Source organism: Capsicum annuum, chromosome 1 (genome assembly GCF_002878395.1).
Source record: "Capsicum annuum cultivar UCD-10X-F1 chromosome 1, UCD10Xv1.1, whole genome shotgun sequence".
NCBI classification, from domain to species: domain Eukaryota; kingdom Viridiplantae; phylum Streptophyta; class Magnoliopsida; order Solanales; family Solanaceae; genus Capsicum; species Capsicum annuum.
Window position 1 is genome coordinate 147,244,874 of NC_061111.1, and position 18,332 is coordinate 147,263,205.

Consider the following 18,332-nt stretch of genomic DNA (forward strand, 5'->3'; position numbering starts at 1 on the left):
TGGGTTGATGATTTTTTAGAAGAAATGAAGAATATTTTGGGTCGGGTCTAGTTTTAAAATTGGGACGATGATTATTAAGTCGGTTGATGGATTAGAAAGGAATTTTCCACTTAAATGCTAACGTGAATTGTTTAAATGACTTTTTTTGTTCATGTGGCATGCTTGGTGTCCAACTGTTAGAGAAAGGGATAATTTTAAGTCAAAAATTTAATAGAGGGATAATTAATTTTGAGCCAAAAATTTAATAGAGGAATAATTAATTTTGAGCAAAAAATTTAATGAAGAGATATTTTTGAGCCCAAAAATTAAATAATTTAGAAATATTTTTGATGATCTTTTTTATTAATTAATTAAAAATAATATAGTAAAATGACGAAGCAGGCAGGTGACAAGCAAGGAATGTCGAAGGAGGACTTCTTATATTGGAGAAAATACAATAGATAGATGTATGTGACTTTTCCATTTTAATTAGGCCAATGACGTACATAGACCAATCAAATGTTTCTAAGTCGTTAAAGTAGAGAAATTTGAGTTCATTAGTTAAGTGACTTTTTATCACTTGTTAGTCATAAGTATTTAATGACTATGAATACAATAAATCTGCTAGGAAATAAACTGTAAGAGATAATTGAACCAAAATTTAATTTGAAGGTAAATTACATGGAGTACCTTATAAGGAAAGATAACACCTCTTTCATAGTTATTTTTTTTTTTTTGCTTTTCAAAGTGAATGAAACCTCATAATACAATTTTAATAAAAACGCGATAAAAATGATATCTTATATTTCAATATAAATTAACGTACTTTTACTTTTTCTTTTTTAAAAAAATATAAATTTTGATATTTTTTAAATTTATAATAACAAATAAAGTATGTTAAATTGAATGGAAAACAATTTTTGCTTTCCTATTGAACTGATAGTTGTCTTCCATTTTTTTTTTTGGGGTGTGGTGGCGTGGGGTGGGGATATAGAATATACTCACTCGATTTCCTAATAAATGAATTATTGGATTTTGATACATATATTAAGGAAAAAATATTTAAAACATAAATTTAACACAATTTTTTTATTTTTACTCTAAAAAAAGAAAAAGTTGACCTTGTAATACCTTTTCAAAAGTTAATTGATTGTCAAATTATAAGATTAAATTTGAAAAAAATTCAATAATTTATTTATCTTAAAACATCAATAAATACCTCAATAATTCACGTATTTTGAAACGGAGGGAGTATTTCAAGAAGAAAAAGTAGTAAAGGGAAATGAAAACCATGGACGGGACATTGTATATTTGTATTTTTGTCAAATACCCAAAGAAAAACAAAATACACATATTCCATAGTATTAGTCAACTGACAAGATCATCCATTTATTAGAACCAAAAAAAAAAAAAAATTACACCAAAAGATTGCTTACCAGGGAGAAAAGATCGTTTTTTTTTTTTCTCCCCTTTGTGTACGTTTACCTTTTTTTTTGAAGTGAGTCCAATAATTCTTGTCACAAACCCTAAATTCTCTACTTTGTTTCATTGCAATTGAATTCTGTTTGTTCCTGATTCGTCAGATTGCTGAAATTGGTAAAAATCTTGGCATTTCTTGTTCTGGGGTTTTTCAAGATTAATGTTTTTGTTTTGGTCAAGATTGTTCCTTTTTTGGTTTTTAATGAATACCCATTATTGGATATGTTATTTTGAGGTAATCTATGTGGTTTTCTAATTTGTTTTGTGTGTTTTGGCATGTTGGGTTTGTGTTAGGTGGGAATGGTGGTTTGTTTATGAAATCTTGTTGATGCATTTTTTTATTTCGCCTATTTTTTTTGTTTTGGTTGTTAAATTGGCAATTAGTTTAAAATTTATTTTCATATGAATTTTCAATGTTGTAGTTGTATAAGTATGGTTGAACTTGTATCTGGGGTTTTGAGGCCTGCAATGTGTTAGTATACGTAATTTTGATGGAAATGTTTCGTATTTAATACCGATTCTAATGATAGACGGACAAAAAGAGTTAGCTTCTTCTGTCCTAGCCTTGGTGGACACAGTTAGCAAATAATTGATATTTGATACTTGTTGCTGGTGGGAGGTGGGAGGTGGCAGGTCTCCCGTGGGTTTAGTCAAGGTGCGAGAAAGCTGACCCCACACACCACTGTTATCAAAAAAGAGAGAGTTAGCTTCTTTGGTTGGTAGTAAGATGAGATATCAGATATGTTGCCAAGAAAGCTCAAATTTTGTTAGCTCCAAGAGAAGGATAAGTTTAATCTGTTTGATCATATTCAGGGTGTACTAGTGTTGTAAGCCAGTAACGGCTGTTTGGGATATTCATCTAATTGTGTTAGTCTCACTTGTACTACAACTTTTGACTACTGGGAAGGACCGTTTCTCCCACTTTAGTGTATCTCGGGAGTTATGATTTCATTTTTGAGTTGTTAGACTCTTCTTTCGTGTTACTTGTTGTCTGGCCCTTGTACCTCATTCTCCGGCATCTCAGGCCATTCTCCATTTTAATGTTAACTGGCGAACTCTTTAAACAAGCTTATTGTGTGTAAATTATTTGCTGCATATGTCTACGTGATTCAAGATGAACTATTAGGTTGAATAAAGACAATGCTTGGATTGTGGAAAGTTAGGTGCAACAAGTTGCTATTTTGTTCTGTTTGCTGTAGGTCTTCTTATGCTTGCTCTATTTTTCTCTTTGCATTTGTTTACAGTACTTTTGAATTGATTGAGATCTAATTATGTTGTGGTTCATTCTAGTGCAGACGGACCAGATACTCCCCTGACAACAGTATCAGGAATACTTTCAAATTGATAGGTGTTTAGTATGCCATTGATTTTGAATCCAATTCTTTTAGATACTTTATATCTAAGAAATCTACCCATCTAGAAAGTTGGAGAAGTTCACTACAAAGTTGTTTGTTCCAAAGGGAGTTAGTCTGGCGAAATCTGCAGCCTCTGGGATGATGAATTTCCTATGACACTCTTGATGATTATACTGGTTTTGAGGAATTTCAGGGCTTTAACAATTTGCTGATCTATTCATGAAGAATATGAGGTTGAGATTTGGGCAAGTTCTTTTGTTCTTTCTGTTTGTATCAGCTTTGACTTTTTATGTCAAAGCTGCATCTGAAGAAGTGAGTGTACAAAGGGTTGTAAATGCTCCTCTAAGGAATGCCCGAACCAATATAATTGATGGTTCTGGTAAAGAATTTGCTATTGATTCTGTCAGTATGGATGGAAAAGGTGAATGGACAGGTGATAACACCAGAGTGTCTGTTTCAACAGTTGCATTGTTCACTTTGGCAATGGCTGCGGCTAGTGGTTTGGGTGCAGTACCATTTTTCTTTGTGGAGCTGGATCCTGAATGGTCGGGAGTATGCAATGGAATGGCGGCTGGAGTGATGTTAGCAGCGAGCTTTGACCTTATACAGGAAGGACAGGATCATGGAAGTGGTGGATGGGTTGTGTTTGGTATTTTGGCTGGTGGAATCTTCATATTGCTTTGTAAGAAGGTGAAAGCCCTAGTTTCCCGCTGTCGTGTTGTCCAATCTCCGTCCTTCAATTAGTTTTATATCATATCTGCTATTGAATAACATTAAATGGTTTCATTGACATGTGTTTTTTGTGACTACTAATCTAGATAAAATGAAAAACGGTCCATGAGTAAGTAAAGCTTAATACATGACATGGGCTGCTGGTCTTTCAGTATCTTTGACCTGTTATTTCAAATTCTATGGGGCCGTAACATTTGTTAGCTTTCCCACTATTTTCAACTTTAGAGTACGTATGATCGAAACGGAAATGCATTTCTCTAAATTATTTTGTTTGATCAGTAGGAAGTTGTGGGATCCTACTTTCACACTTCTTCTGGATATCCTAGCTTCAAGTTTCTTGCAAGTTAGTGTCTTGAAACAGTTTTCGTACTTGAAGGAAATCCATGAATGTCTACCTTTGTTTTGATTTCAGTCCTTTTTCATTCTAAGAAACACCTTCACAAATATTATATTGTTTTTCACTGGTCTCCGTCATTCCTTTGATTGGGAACTTTCCCGACACATCTACAACAACAACAACATACCCAGTATATTCTCCTTCTAACACATTTGATATAAGAAATTTGTAATGTTGTCCAACTTTACTCTTCCACTCTCGAGGCCACTGTTGTCCATGATTTCATGTTGTAGGTTTAGTTTTGTCATGGAAGTTTCAATACATGTATATAAGTTTTCTTGGCAGTTGCTATCTCTACTCACCGACATTGTAAGCATAGGAATATTGGAATTTAGAGATTTCAGATCGAACCTATATCTGTTGATATAAGAAATTTGTAAATGTGCAGCTCTATTAAACTGAAATGTAAACTCGCAATACTTCTCCTTTCTTTAAGTTTTTATTCTCATTCATTGCCTTATATGTAGTATAGTCATGGGGCGGCTAAGATACAAGCAATAAATGTATATTACGGTATATATCAAATTCCTTGTAAACACTGAATATTTCATTCGTAATTTATCTCATATAAAATAGTAAAATTTTCTTCTTTATATTAATATATATATGACATAAACCAAAATCAGACCAGATACCTGATCAACCTATATTTCTTGCCTCTAGTTGTAGTCAAAACACCCAAGTTAGGTTGACTAAAACCAGTGCAGATCCCACAACGCACCCACATCCACACCCTAATCGTGTCAGTTTGCCACGGGTGCGACAATGATTTTGAAGGATTGTACTCTAGCTTTCTATAAATTTCCTTGCTTTTAATGACTCGGTGTAAGTTTAATCTTTAGCCTTAAGTTTATCAATGAAGAGAATCACTGTGTCCTAAAGGTGATGACTGAGTGGTTGAAGTTTTGGAGTAACACTATTGGCATTTCTGGCTTGAATTCCAGGAACACAACACACTTTGTATGAGCCATATGGACAAAATGACCTGTTCATGTATGATGTTGCAGGCTGTTCGTGGATTAGTGGAGGTGTGCATGAACTAGCCTGGCCACTACCTGTTAAAAAAGTTCAAAAGAAAAAAGAAAAAAAGAAAAGAATCACTATGCTTTAGCTGCAATTATTAAGATTTAGTAGAATATATAATGTTTTAGCTCATATTCCCTTCATCAAAGTACGCTATTCCTATATTTTATCTCTTTAGTGGGGTTGGAGTTTGGGTGCAGATTAAATTTACAACTAAATGTTGACTTCCTTATAGGGAAATTGGAGGTGCTGGTAATGGCTCTTATGGAGTGAAGTAGAGAAGCTACTGCTTTTCAGTCCCGGTTATTCTGTTGAGTGGATATCAGATATAGTGTGTTGTATTATTGTTTCTAAATTCTATTTAATGAAAGGAAAGTCTGAACGCCTTGTCACATTACTAGCGAATGCTAGTTATGTGAGCTTGATTTTCTGGCTGAGTTTAGGATTCGTAGTCTCTTCTGTATCTGAAGTAAACATAATTCTGTTAAAACTTATCTCTTATGCATAACTCTTATTACTCTTGCATAGTTTGACAAGTTTCTTCATTCCCACTTTGCAATTCTTCATGTTGTTTGTCCGTGTTCATATTCAGTTTCTCGAACAATATGGTGAAGTAAGTATGCTGGACATTAAGGGAGCTGATGCAGCAAAAGTCATCCTTGTTGTTGGAATTATGACACTTCACTCATTTGGGGAGGGTGCTGGTGTTGGAGTATCTTTTGCTGGCTCCAAAGGTCTTTCTCAGGGTATCTTGGTAACTTTGGCTATTGCCGTGCACAACATACCTGAGGGTTTAGCTGTGAGCATGGTTCTTGCATCAAGAGGAGTTTCTCCGCAGAAGGCCATGTTATGGAGTATATTAACTTCCTTACCCCAGGTGATTGAATATATACCATCTTTTTTCAAATTGGGATTTCTAATTAGACAAGTAAACGTTGGCATGTAGCTACATTTATTATCATTGATTCCTATACGTATTACTTGATTGTTAATTGCTATACAAGTCAAACCAGATTTTGTCATTTGTGATCTGTAGTCCAGTGCTTTTGGAAAAGCGAAGCAAAAAAAGCAGCAAGGTCCCGATTCTTGCTTTAAGCGCAACACTTGCTTCATTGATGAGAAGTGCAATTTTTTTTTAAAAAAAAAGACCAAAAAATTCAGAAATTAGTTAGTAACTGCGTACTGGAATGTTATAAAAAATTAGAATGGCTAATACAATTAAATTACAACAACAACAACAACAAACCCAGTATATTCCCACATAGTGGGGTCTGGGGAGGGTAGAATGTACGCAGTCCATACCACTACCTCTAGGGAGGTAGAGAGGCTGTTTCCGATAGACCCCCGGCTCAAGACGCTAATACAATTAAATTAATAACCTAAAAATAACAAATAAGTGAAAACATAAGTCTGCTGACTGCTGTCTGCTGAAAAGAAAAATAAGAGAAGCCAGCCCCTCCAGCAGAGGAAAAAACAGAGCAGTCCAGCAACCCAGGGAAGAAAGAATGCACAAAAAATTGCCAGCCCCTCACCAGCAACTACGAAGAAGAAAAACGATGGAGAATCCATACCTGGAGCTTGAAGAGGAAGAAGATGAGCAGCAAAAAATGAACTCTATTCATAATTCGGAGAAGAAAGTTGCACCAAGCACTAAGCAGTGAGAAATAAAAGGATACTGGTCTGTAATTTCTTTTTCTTCTAAAAAGAGGTCCTGCTTTTTTTTAAATTTAAAAGAGAAGCATATGTTTCCATCGCTTCCTTGCTTTGCTTCCTCGCTTAAAACGATGAAGCCTCCGTTTCAACAACAGTCTGTCTTCTATAAGAGGTGCTTGTGCCAACCATTGTAACGATAGTTTATACTGTTCATATGTGTACTAATATAAATTATTGCATATTCACGAACAAGTGAGGCATGATATATGAGTTTTAGTTTCCAGTTTTAGTTATAATTCAATTATTTTTTCATCCTTCATCAGTACTCATGATATTGATGTCTAAGTAAGCAATGAAGCGCTTGCTTTCAGCAACACTGATGCAGTCTCTGTCTTCTATAAGAGGTCCTTGTGCCTATAATTGTAACGATAATTTGTATTGTTCATGCATGTACCAACATAAGTTATTAGCGCTTACTTTCAACAACACTGATGCAGTCTTTGTCTTCTATAAGAGGTCCTTGTGCCTATCATAGTAACAATATTTTATATTGTCCATGTATGTACTATCATAAATTATTGCATATTCATGAACAAGGGAGGTGTATGATATGGATTTTTAGTTTCCGGTTTTAGTTATAATTCAATTATTTTCCATCCTTTGTCAGTTCATGATATATTGATATCTAAGCCATGAATTCCTTGTTAATGCAGCCAATTGTTGCAGTACCATCATTTATCTGTGCCGATGCATTTCACAAATTTCTGCCATTTGCTACTGGCTTTGCTGCTGGGTGTATGATTTGGATAGTTGTTGCTGAGGTCCTTCCGGATGGATTCAAGGTAATTTGTTTAAACCCTCTTAATTTTGGAAAACCTGTCATAACTGACGTGTGTAGTGCCCTCTACTCCGCAAAGGGGAAAAAAGAGAAAACAAAGGAAAAAGAGGGAGAAAATGAGGATATAGAATTTTTTTTAAAAAAATTTACTAATGATCCATGATGATTTTACTTCACCTGAGGTAGTGGTATGGTCTGCGTACACTCTACCCTCCCCAGACCCCACTATGTGGGAATACACTGGGTATGTTGTTGTTGTTGTAATGATCCATGATGATTTTAGTTGGCAAGAAATGGGCGTATATTGACCTCTAATATGTGGAGAAGCACTTACTGTACTGTTCTATGGAACTTTGGATGTAATTGGTTCATTGAATTTTATCAACTGATCGGGATCAGTAGATTGAAATGTTAATGACACTTTTATTTAGCTAATATTTTGGATGTTAGTTGAAAAGGAAATACTCTACTTGTTAGTTTTTCATTTACAGCTTCTTGTGATGGTGATTTCATTAATTTCATGGCCTAAAGCTATATCTTGTATTTTGTATTCTAATACTATCTCCAATGGTCCTGCACAACCATTGCTGAAAAAATTGATTACATTTTCCTTTCAATTTATGGTTCTCTGTGTGCAGGAAGCGTCACCATCTCATGTTGCATCAGCTGCTACTCTTTCAGTTGCATTTATGGAAGCTCTTAGTGCTGTGTTCCAGAGTTTTGGCCACAACTACAAGTGAGTTCATCTTTCACGTGTCCTATATCTCTGCTTCCCCTCCCTTGCAATAACTGGAGAATATGTAGAAACAGATTGGTAAAGAGATGTAGAGAAGCCATACTGTTAATCTAAGTATTATAAGAGTTTTCCACCGTAAGATGGATTCAATTTTTCCATGCTAGATTTCATTTTGTGTCCTGTTGTCTAACCAAATTATGTTGCATTGGCAGTTCGGAGGATGCTTCTGCCTTCCTTGTTTCGCTACTTTTCGGATTTGGTCCACTGCTTGGCGGCATATCTCTTGTTGCATTTGCTCTTGCTTTCCGTCTTCAGCATGCTCTCCTAACCGGTGTAGCCTGCGGCACGGCCTTCGTCCTTGGTGTATGGCGCCCATTGCAGCTAGTCTTATCATCAAAGATGGAGTTTATCCCCCTCTTCTCTCTCCTTGCAACAGGATTTTCACTTTCCCAATTTTCAACAGCTAGTGTCATTAAAATTGGAAGTCGCAAGAGGACTTCAGCAGATACTTTGTCTTCTGTAACAGGATTGCCAGTGAGTGCTCTCACCCTTCAGTCAATATTGTGCTGTGCTGCAGTTGCCGTCCATGCACTATCAGAGGGGCTCGCTTTGGGTGTTGCTGCACCGAAAGCTTATGGACTTGGTCGGCACATGGTTCTTCCTGTCTCACTTCACGGGCTCCCACGTGGTGCTGCTGTTGCTAGCTGCATTTATGGAGCAACTGACAGCTGGCATGCGTCCCTTTTAGCTGCTGCACTTATTGGCTTCATGGGTCCTTCATCTGCAATCGGAGCAATACTTGCAGGTATTGACTACAGTGGTTTGGACCACATTATGATGTTTGCATGTGGAGGATTACTTCCTTGTTTCGGGAGCACTTTCAAGAGGGCAATGAGCCTCCAAAAGCAGACGAGCATAACAGGACTGATAATAGGCGTTTTGTTTGCGAGTATTTGTCTAGCATTTACAAAGTTGGTTTGCTTGCATACACCTTACTGCAACTCTGCACCAGAAGCTGTTAGGTGATGAAAGTTGAATAAATGATAGTTTTTTGGATCAATATCTCGTGTTAACTCAGTTCGCGCACGCCTTGTTGGCGTCAAACTTAGTGAAAACTGTTGAGCTGTGATTTTTGCAGCAAAACAAGCATAGGAAGCTCAGGGAAAATATGGAATTGTCTATTGTACATTAGTTTAAGACTTTGTTTAGTTGGAAATGAAATGTTCATTTCTAACCAGTACAGATTGGTGAGCCCTTTAACATTAATTTTGAACAATATCCAGAAGTATAGTCTCGAAGATTGAAAGGCATCATCTGCATATTATGTATTATTATAAAAATGTAAGTTTATAGAATGATTTTTTTGCACTTTTAAACTGCAGTATAGTTCTTTTAATTTTCTGTTAGTGTTTAGGCACTTTTGTTCAGTGAGATTATTCCAAGCTTTTGAAGCATATGGAGGATGCACTTTTAGCTCGTTTGGCTTAAAACTTCTAAAATCTGCTCATTTTGAAAGTGATTTTATAATGTATAAATAACATAAATACCAATCATTCAGAGCCCGGCCCGGTAACAAAGTCATCAACACCAAAAGGGTTGTCAAAAGGGCGCAGGATATATTTTGTGTTTTTTTAGGCCGTTTGGCCAAGGAAATTATTCACTTTTTTTTCGATTTTTTTTTTTTCACTTTATAAGATTTGTGGTGTTTGGCCATAGAAATTTTAATAACAATTTCAAATTTGTTTTCTGAAAAGTGAAAACAACAAAATTACAATTTCAATTCTAATTATTATTACATATAGAGTCAATTTTTTAGGTTAATATTTATTTATGTTGTCAGCAAATTTCAACTATCAATCTTGATAATTTTCTTAACAATATTAGTGTATTAGTTTAAATTCATGTGGCCTCAGAGTTTCAATATCTTACCTTTTTACTTTTCAAAAAATAATCAAGATCTATCAATTTGTTCTTTGTTTTCACTTAGAAAAAGTGCAAAGTGTCTTCATTTGCAATTCACGGGTCTATCAATTTGTTCTTTGTTTTCACTTAGAAAAAGTGCAAAGTGTCTTCATTTGCAATTCACGGGTGAAATGAATATCAATTATAGAGAGCAATCAGGAAAATGTTGTTAGATTGGTACTCACCAGTCCCTAAGGAATGGCCAAAAAATAATGAATGTATAATGCCCTTACAAGAGGCCATTATGATGACCTTGTTGGTCATAAAAATTAGGCTTAAATCATCGATAATCTCTTTAAGTTGTCCCAAAATTTCACTTAAACCCCTCAACTCAGAATTGTACCTAGCAGACTCCTAACCCATCCAAAATTTGAACCATTTGAGCATTTTTTTAACAACCAGCTAAAAACATAAAACGAGTGCAACGCACTCACGATAATGTAGAAAAATGACGAATTAAACGATGACATTTGGCATTGAATGCAAAAATAATTAAAAAATAAATTATAAAAAGAAAAAAAAAAAGAAATATATATTTTAATCCACCTAACTTCTTCCCCTTTATTCCCTTTATTCTGATATTTTTTACCATTTCTGGTGCCATTTTCGGTGCCACTTTTTCATAAAAAACTAGTCATCTTTTAATAATAATCAATCCAGTCATTTCTTCATAAAGCAAAAAATCATCTTTTAAGATTTCTTTTGATCCTTTTCTTTTTTTGTGTGTGGTGAATTTTTTAACAATTTTGAAGCAAATTTTAGATCCTTCAATCTAGCCGGCAAAAATGAAGTTCGCCGATTTTTTGTTAATTCAATTAAATTTTTATTTTTGATCGAAAGTCGATGAAATTCAAATGCAAATGAGTGAAATTAGGAATCAACTTGTTCAAATTGATGATTCTCCAAACTATAAATTTATAAATAAGAGCAAAATGAAACTCGAAAATCGATAAAATTCCACTGTAAAGAGAGAAATTAAGAGTCAAATGGTGGAAATAGTAGATTCTCCAAATCCAAACTTTGTAAAATAAATCTGAAATTCATTATGCATTTGGAGAGTCAAGTGAAAAATTGAACTTCTTGATTGCACTATTCTTCATGTTTTTCTTGGTTGAATTTGTTGGCTGCACTGTTATTCATGTTCTTCTTAGTCGAATTTGTTGGTTGCACTGTTCTTCATGTTATTTCGGCGAAGGTCGATGATGAGGAGATTTGTACAGTAATTAGTATTGTTCAAGAACTTTAGATTCCAACACCCGCCTAAGTCTGATGGAATGGACTCTGAAAATGTATTCTTGGACAGGTCAAGGGAGCTCAGTTCCGTCATGACTGAAAAGTTATTAAACAATTTTCCAATCAGTTTGTTGCCCGAGAATTCGTAATAGTAAAATACAAAAAATTCTATAAGTAAAATACAACCAAATAGGGAATTAAGAATTCCTTTTGCAATTTCTCTTTATTCGCACATTTTGCAGATAAAAGGAAAGAAAAAAAAAAAGCAAGAGCTTTTAAACTTTATCTTGCATTATCCTGTAACTATGGAATCTTGATAAACACATGAAACCCAAAAAGTTAAAAAAGGAAAAACTATGGGTGTGGGGGCATATGGTTGAGTTTTTTTTAAAAAAAATTGTTTTGCAAATAAATTTTGGGGGGCCTTGGTGCCACTTGGCACCTTTTTATTGGTGATTTAGTAAAAAAGTCATCTCTCACGCGCCCCTATGGAGTAAAAAACATGCAACATGCTATGCAGGTAAAAACTGCATGTGTGGATCAAATTTTGGGTGAGTTAGAGACCTGATAAGTACAAATCTGAGTTGAAGGGTTTAAGTGAAATTCAAGGATAAGTTTAAGGGACTATCGATGACTTAAACTTAAAAATTATTCATTTTTATATGAAATAATTTTTTAATGTACTTGAAAATTAGTGTTTAATAATGAAAATTTCATATTCAACATGAAATTGTATCTCAAATTGTTTTTTTGAATCATTTTTCACTTTTGATTCATTTTTTATTTTTAAAATTTTATTTATGTTTTTTGTATTTTTTGAAGTTGGAGTTGTGTTTGGCAATATCTATTTGAAAATGCTTTGTTGAATTTATAAGAATCACACTTGGTTGTATGTCAGCAGGTAAATTAGTTATTTGGGCAATTTTGATAATTTTTAAAAGGTGGGAGCATAAAATTACATTAAAAAAAGACTTTTCAAAAGTCAAAAAAATTCTTTCAAAAACACATGGCCAAACACAACTCCAACTCCAACTCCAACTTCAAAAATTTTTAGTTTTTATGGCCAAACGCCTACTTTAAAAGACTGATTGACTCTCTATTCTTGTCAGGCAGCTTCTTTCTTTGATTTTCTTATTTTTAATGTTGGAAATTTAAAAATGGGAAAAAAGTCAAATTTAAAAAAATGGCTAAATATATATTTTTTTATTATACTTTAGGGTCAAATATATTCTCGTTTTCATATTCTAGAACTAAATTCATCCCTTTATTTTAAAAAAAAAACAGACTAAATATGCCCTTCGTCATAGATTTGAGTTAAATTTAACTTTGATGTCATATTTTGAATCAAATTTACCCTCGTTGTTACAAAATTTTTCACATATACCCTTTCTCTAATACAAGAGCTCAAATCATGCATATTTTCTAAAAACAAAATAAAAAACATGGAGTACTAACCAAATGCGAGCTCAACTTTTGAACAACCAAACAAAGGATCAAGGATAACTGGGTAGAGCTGCTTATCGGGCAGATAAATATGCTTAATGGTTCGGCTTATTGGATGTCGTTTTTTAAATATACTAATTCACTAGTCAACCAATAAGAGATCAGTTGGTTCAATTCGGATTAGTAATTATTGAATGGTTAATTGGCGCTGTATTGATTTAATCATTTCATGCTTCCTTCACAATTTCACTCACCAATATATTGATCTCCCATAAAATAATTTGTCTTACTCTACTTAAGCTTATAATTCTGTAATTTAAATCATAATAAAAATACATAAAAGCTTAGATTTTAAGGGTGCACACACATAAATATTTATTTAATAAATATTAACCAAAATATATTTCAAGTGTACAGATTTATATGAAAAATTTACATAAATATACAAAACTTTTAGTTATTACATAATATCCCATTTTTCAGAAGTAATTACAAATATCCGAAATTAATAACACAATATCCCATCCTTTTATATTTTCTCTCTCTTGACTTTTCATATATGGGGCTTTGGGCCACAGGTGACAAAAGAGTTTTAAAATGAGGCGTAGATGACACAGGTCTTAATTATTAGTTGGAGGTGACAATTACTTTATTATAGATTAAGAAAGTTGGAAAAGTTTGAAAATAATTCACAAATTTTTAAATTTACACTTTGATCCCAATTATTACCTAAAATAACAGAAAACAGAGGAAAAAAGGCGTTTCTCTCTTTTCTCATCCATTGTTGTTTTCTCTCTCTTAGTAATTTTTGTTGTTCATTGTTTCTGCTGCTTTATTCATCATATTCTGCCCCATTATCATCATCTTCTACTTTAATATCATCTTCATTTTTTTCTTGTCGACCATTTGTTGTTGTTGGTACAACGCTACTACTGTTATCTGACCAATTTCTTAGGTCAAATTTTGTTTACTACATCACTTTCCACTTTGGCATTACTACATAGGTGACTTTGGTAAGTAAAATTATGATTTTTATTCGCATTTGTCATCTGGGGACACTTCTATTTTTTCAACAATGGATAGAACCCCGATCATGAATCCAGCCTAAATGCCCACAATTTAAACAAATCAATCATCTGGTGCATCAGATGAGTAATCTGTTGCATTAGAAGTTTTATCTGTTGCATCAGACGTATTATCTGTTGCATCAGAATGTTTACCTGTTGCACCAGACTAATTATCGATTGCAATGAATGATTAATCTGTTTGGAACAACACAAATCAGCCCCAACAACACACCCAACAGATAACCAATATGTTTCAACTCTTGCTATTGCTACTGGATTCAAAACTATTCCTTACGTCCAATTACTCGTCCCAAATTTTCTAATTTGATTTCTCATTTTACTAGTCTTTTTCATTAATCAAGAAAAGATTAAAAAAAATCCATGTTTTACCCTTTGCATTAATCACTTTTTCTTCAAATTAAAATGGAAACATCATTTAACAGGGGAACTATACGCCGACCGACGTTAAAAGCTTTCTTCTCTTATAAAATTTGATTGAATAGCAAACAACGGTTATTTCAAACACATCTACTGTCCCACCAACTGATTAGTGGGTTATGGTAAACTAGACACGTTATTAATTATTTTTCTTAATCATTGTGGCACCTCAATTTGGGTCGGATAATTTGAGGTGGAGAGAGTACAAACTAAAACGTCAGAGCCAAGCAACAAACTAGTCATCTGTTGAAACAGACTATTTACCTGTTGTATTGGACTTTTTATCGGTTGCAACATGAGTAATCTGTTTTGAACAACATATCAACCCCTACCACAAACCCAATAGATAAATCTTACTATTGCTACTGGCTTCTAAATTATTCCTTTTTACGTCGAATCGTCGACATGTTTGTTGTGAAGATAATAGACAGAATAAAAATTAAATTTGGAATAACGTCAAAGATCAAACATAATTTTTTTATTAAACAAAAAATAAATAAAAATACATATAATAGACTAAAAGAAAAATAATAATCTAATTATTATTATTATTATTATTATTATTATTATTATTATTATTATTATCATCATCATTGTCAGTAGGCCAATCTTCAATCGGAAGTAGCAAGGCCCTCCTTCGCCTGCGTATCTCGCGGAGCATTTTTGCTCTAACTCCTCCCAGTTTCCATTGCAGGTCACGAACTTGATTTTGAAGTTCATTCACGACGTCTTGCAGAAAAGCAAAGTCCCACACTGGGTCAACCATAATCTTCTAGAGTGTACTATGAAAGACAAGATGCAATAAATAAATAAAGTGTAGTTGAATGAATGATTGAGTAAGGAGAGACCTATTTATAGAGGATTGAATTTGAATGAAAGGCAAAAAGGTGCGATTATTCACCTCCATTCATTAATTACATTTTTTATTAAACTAAGAAAATAAATATTGTGATAAGTCATGACTTTTCAAATTATTATTATTATTTCATTCTTTCCAAGAACCATTTTTATTGAGGTGTGGCAACAGATTCTATATCTGTTGCATCAAATAACACATCTGTGACAACAGATATATCATCTGTTGCAACAAATATAAAATATGTTGCATCAGATAACCTATCTGTTGCAACATATGATCTAACTGTTCACCTTCATTTATTAATTACATTTTTTATTAATGTGAAAAGTAATGACTTAATTAAATTAAGAAATATTGCAATAAGTCATGATTTTTCAGATTATTGTTATTAATTAGTTCTTTTCAAGAATCGTTTTACTGAGTTGTGACAACAGATTCTATATCGGTTGCATCAGATAAATCATCTGTGACAATAGATATATCATTTATTGCAACAATAGTAAACCTGTTGCATCAGATAATATATTTTTTGCAACATATAATCTACTTTAAAAAAAAAACTATCATCATATCATTAATTCAAATTTGCTGATTTTTTTATTTTATAACATAAAAAAAAACACCTTTTCAAATTCTTTAATAAAATAATAACCATTTTTATTTTTTAGCAACAGATTGTATATCTGTTGAATCTAATAAACCATCAGTTGCAACAGATATACCATCTGTAGAAACAAATAGACATTCTATATTAATATCTTTTTTGATTTCTTCTAACAGCTGATACATCAGTCGCATGTTTTTGTGAATGTAGTTTTTAACCGATTAGGCACTGATTATTCAAACAAGATCCTGCATTGTACCATTAAGTTTGATGGGTTCGAAATTGATAAGGTTGAGGACCTCATGAAGATGGTGCAGATACCTTGTTACAAATACTGACGGTTGTTTCTCGTGTTTATGGGTGTCAAGTTTTGAGAATGAATCAATATTTATCGTCATTGCAGAGAACCAATAGCGATTGGACTTAACTTTAAGTGTGCATTGAAATCTGAGAACACCTTCGAAGCCTCGCACTGCATCAAACAAGAACGAAAAAACAATAAAAATTCCTCTGGCCCAAATTTATATGGTTGGGTTGCTCGCTCGGAGTGATGATTATATGCCAGAAGGTGCGGTAGGAGAATGCCTTCGAGGAAAAATGGGTGTTTGACGGAAGACTATATAATCTGAGAGCTAATTGAAGAAGAGACAAAGGGTAGAAAGTAACTTCTAGCGAATCTCGCCGACGAATTATCTTAAAAGATGCAAAATCTGAATCAAGTCCAAATATGAAAGTGTATCCAGTAATGCGAAATAGATGAGTCTTATGTTGCATCAGATGGATTATCTGTTGGGACAAATTCGAACAGGTAAATTAGAGCAGTACGATAATTTCGAACCAATGACCCATCTATTGTAACATAAGACTTATCTGTTGAAATAGATAATGAATCTGATGCAATAGGTTAGACAACAGTTGCAACAGATGTATATATCTATTTGATAATTTTCAGCAGATGTATCATCTGTTGAAACAGATATGTGCCTGTTTGTTTTTTGGAACAGATGATGTACATTCACCTTTTTCAGCTCATACTGTTCTTCTGTAGCCCTTGCACACTGAACATCGGTGCAAGACAAATACAGAGACATTGCAATCTTGTTTTTTTATGCTTGATGATGCCTAGGAAATGTCTTTCCTTCTTCTCTTAGCCGCCTTGATCTCTAGTGGAGTGTCTGGATATGAAATCATTCCTCTTTGATGGAATGACACCCCTCTTAGATGTCATTTCCTTTACAGAAATATGTAGTGCATTAATAGCATTAATCACTCCATCGTGTTTAACCTTGCAGTCTTGAATTTGCATGCAGAACATTCGCTAGATGCGGTAAAATCTGGAGAAAAATTTGTACAACCATTATGATCATAATCATAATGGATTGTTGTTTCAAAACCTGTAAGAGGAGCATCATTATTCCCACCCTCCAAAATTATTTTTCTTGTGATGGTTGTTTCTCCAAATAATTTCATTTTTATTCCATCAATGACCTTAGGGTCCGATAAAGTTTGCACAGACCGTAAAGTAGGAAAAATGATATCTTCAACTCTCGATTGGCCGAAACAATCCATGGATGGAAAATCTAAAATAAATTGGTACATATATTAAGAATGATGATGAAATCATTTAATCATTAATTAAAATAAAAACTTGATTAGAATTGGACTTATTGCTTCCTTGGTGGAGAATTGAAAAGATCAAGAAATTTTACATTTTTATCGATTTTGGCCGACAACCATCTCAAAATTCTTGGACAAAAAACTTCTTCCTGGTAGTTCACTTGTTGTCTCAAATAAGGAATGACTTCAAATGTCCAAGCCTATAATATAGCGTCAATAAATCAAAAGAATTATTGAATAAAAAATTATGAATCATATCATGATAAAAGAAATATTTAACATGAAGGCCCATGGAAAGGCATATAAGTTGACTGTTTTTAGCGTTAACGGAGTCAACAAATATTCGACAGTCATTTTAAAGCTTTCATAACCCCAAGATAGCTGTTAAATACCTCAAGATCCTCAGAGAGATTTATTAAACCGATACTTATGTTGTTGTTAACGTCTCTCACCCAAAGAACATTATGTACAAACCAAACCAAGCACAATGATTGCTTATGCTTCTTTGAAAGTCCTTTACCTTTCAACCTTCTATTAGATTTTTATTTTTGAAGCTTGGAGCAACAATAGATACCAGGTCATCACGATCACTCGACTTGCCTTTGCCTTTTTTGAGTGTGCGGGGTGCTTTTTTTGGTTCAGAGTAGGTATAACTTGAGAAGGAGAAAGAGGATAACATTTTAGTTCGGTAACTATGACAAACTCCTTCCAACCAAAAAAATAGACATGCCACAATAATTTATCCATATCTCATCCATCTTATTTTTGTTTTCATACATAAACCTGTGCTTGAGAAGATCATATATCATTTTCATCAGGAAACGAATATTGTTATTCTCCGGCAAATCAAGCTATTGCCCAAAGCAGCTTTCCCTGAAATAAGAATTCAATTTTTGTTCTTGAAGTATTTTTCTGAA

At 33.6% G+C, this 18,332-nt stretch overlaps 1 protein-coding gene across 5 annotated transcripts; it reads left to right on the forward strand.

Moving 5' to 3' along the window:
- Window positions 1-1,223: 1,223 nt before the first annotated feature.
- On the forward strand, window positions 1,224-9,588 carry LOC107839464 (putative zinc transporter At3g08650). 5 transcript variants are annotated; one of them, XM_047397656.1, is made up of 6 exons: window positions 1,224-1,575; window positions 2,754-3,503; window positions 5,558-5,842; window positions 7,332-7,460; window positions 8,095-8,192; window positions 8,405-9,588. In XM_047397656.1, the coding sequence occupies exons 2-6, from the start codon at window positions 3,033-3,035 to the stop codon at window positions 9,216-9,218; spliced, it is 1,797 nt and encodes a 598-aa protein (XP_047253612.1). In that variant the 5' UTR covers window positions 1,224-1,575; window positions 2,754-3,032; the 3' UTR covers window positions 9,219-9,588. The 5 variants fall into 5 exon arrangements, with proteins under 5 accessions (XP_047253612.1, XP_047253608.1, XP_047253599.1 ...); XM_047397652.1 differs by having other exon boundaries at window positions 1,269-1,477; XM_047397643.1 differs by having other exon boundaries at window positions 1,276-1,575; window positions 2,749-3,503.
- Window positions 9,589-18,332: the final 8,744 nt, after the last annotated feature.

Bases quoted from the DNA above. Each gene is read 5' to 3' on its own strand.
- LOC107839464 (XM_047397656.1), top strand. From the start codon at position 3,033: ATGAAGAATATGAGGTTGAGATTTGGGCAAGTTCTTTTGTTCTTTCTG. The intron at 5,843-7,331 runs GTGATTGAATAT...TTGTTAATGCAG, and splicing joins TATTAACTTCCTTACCCCAG to CCAATTGTTGCAGTACCATC. The intron at 8,193-8,404 runs GTGAGTTCATCT...TTGCATTGGCAG, and splicing joins AGTTTTGGCCACAACTACAA to TTCGGAGGATGCTTCTGCCT.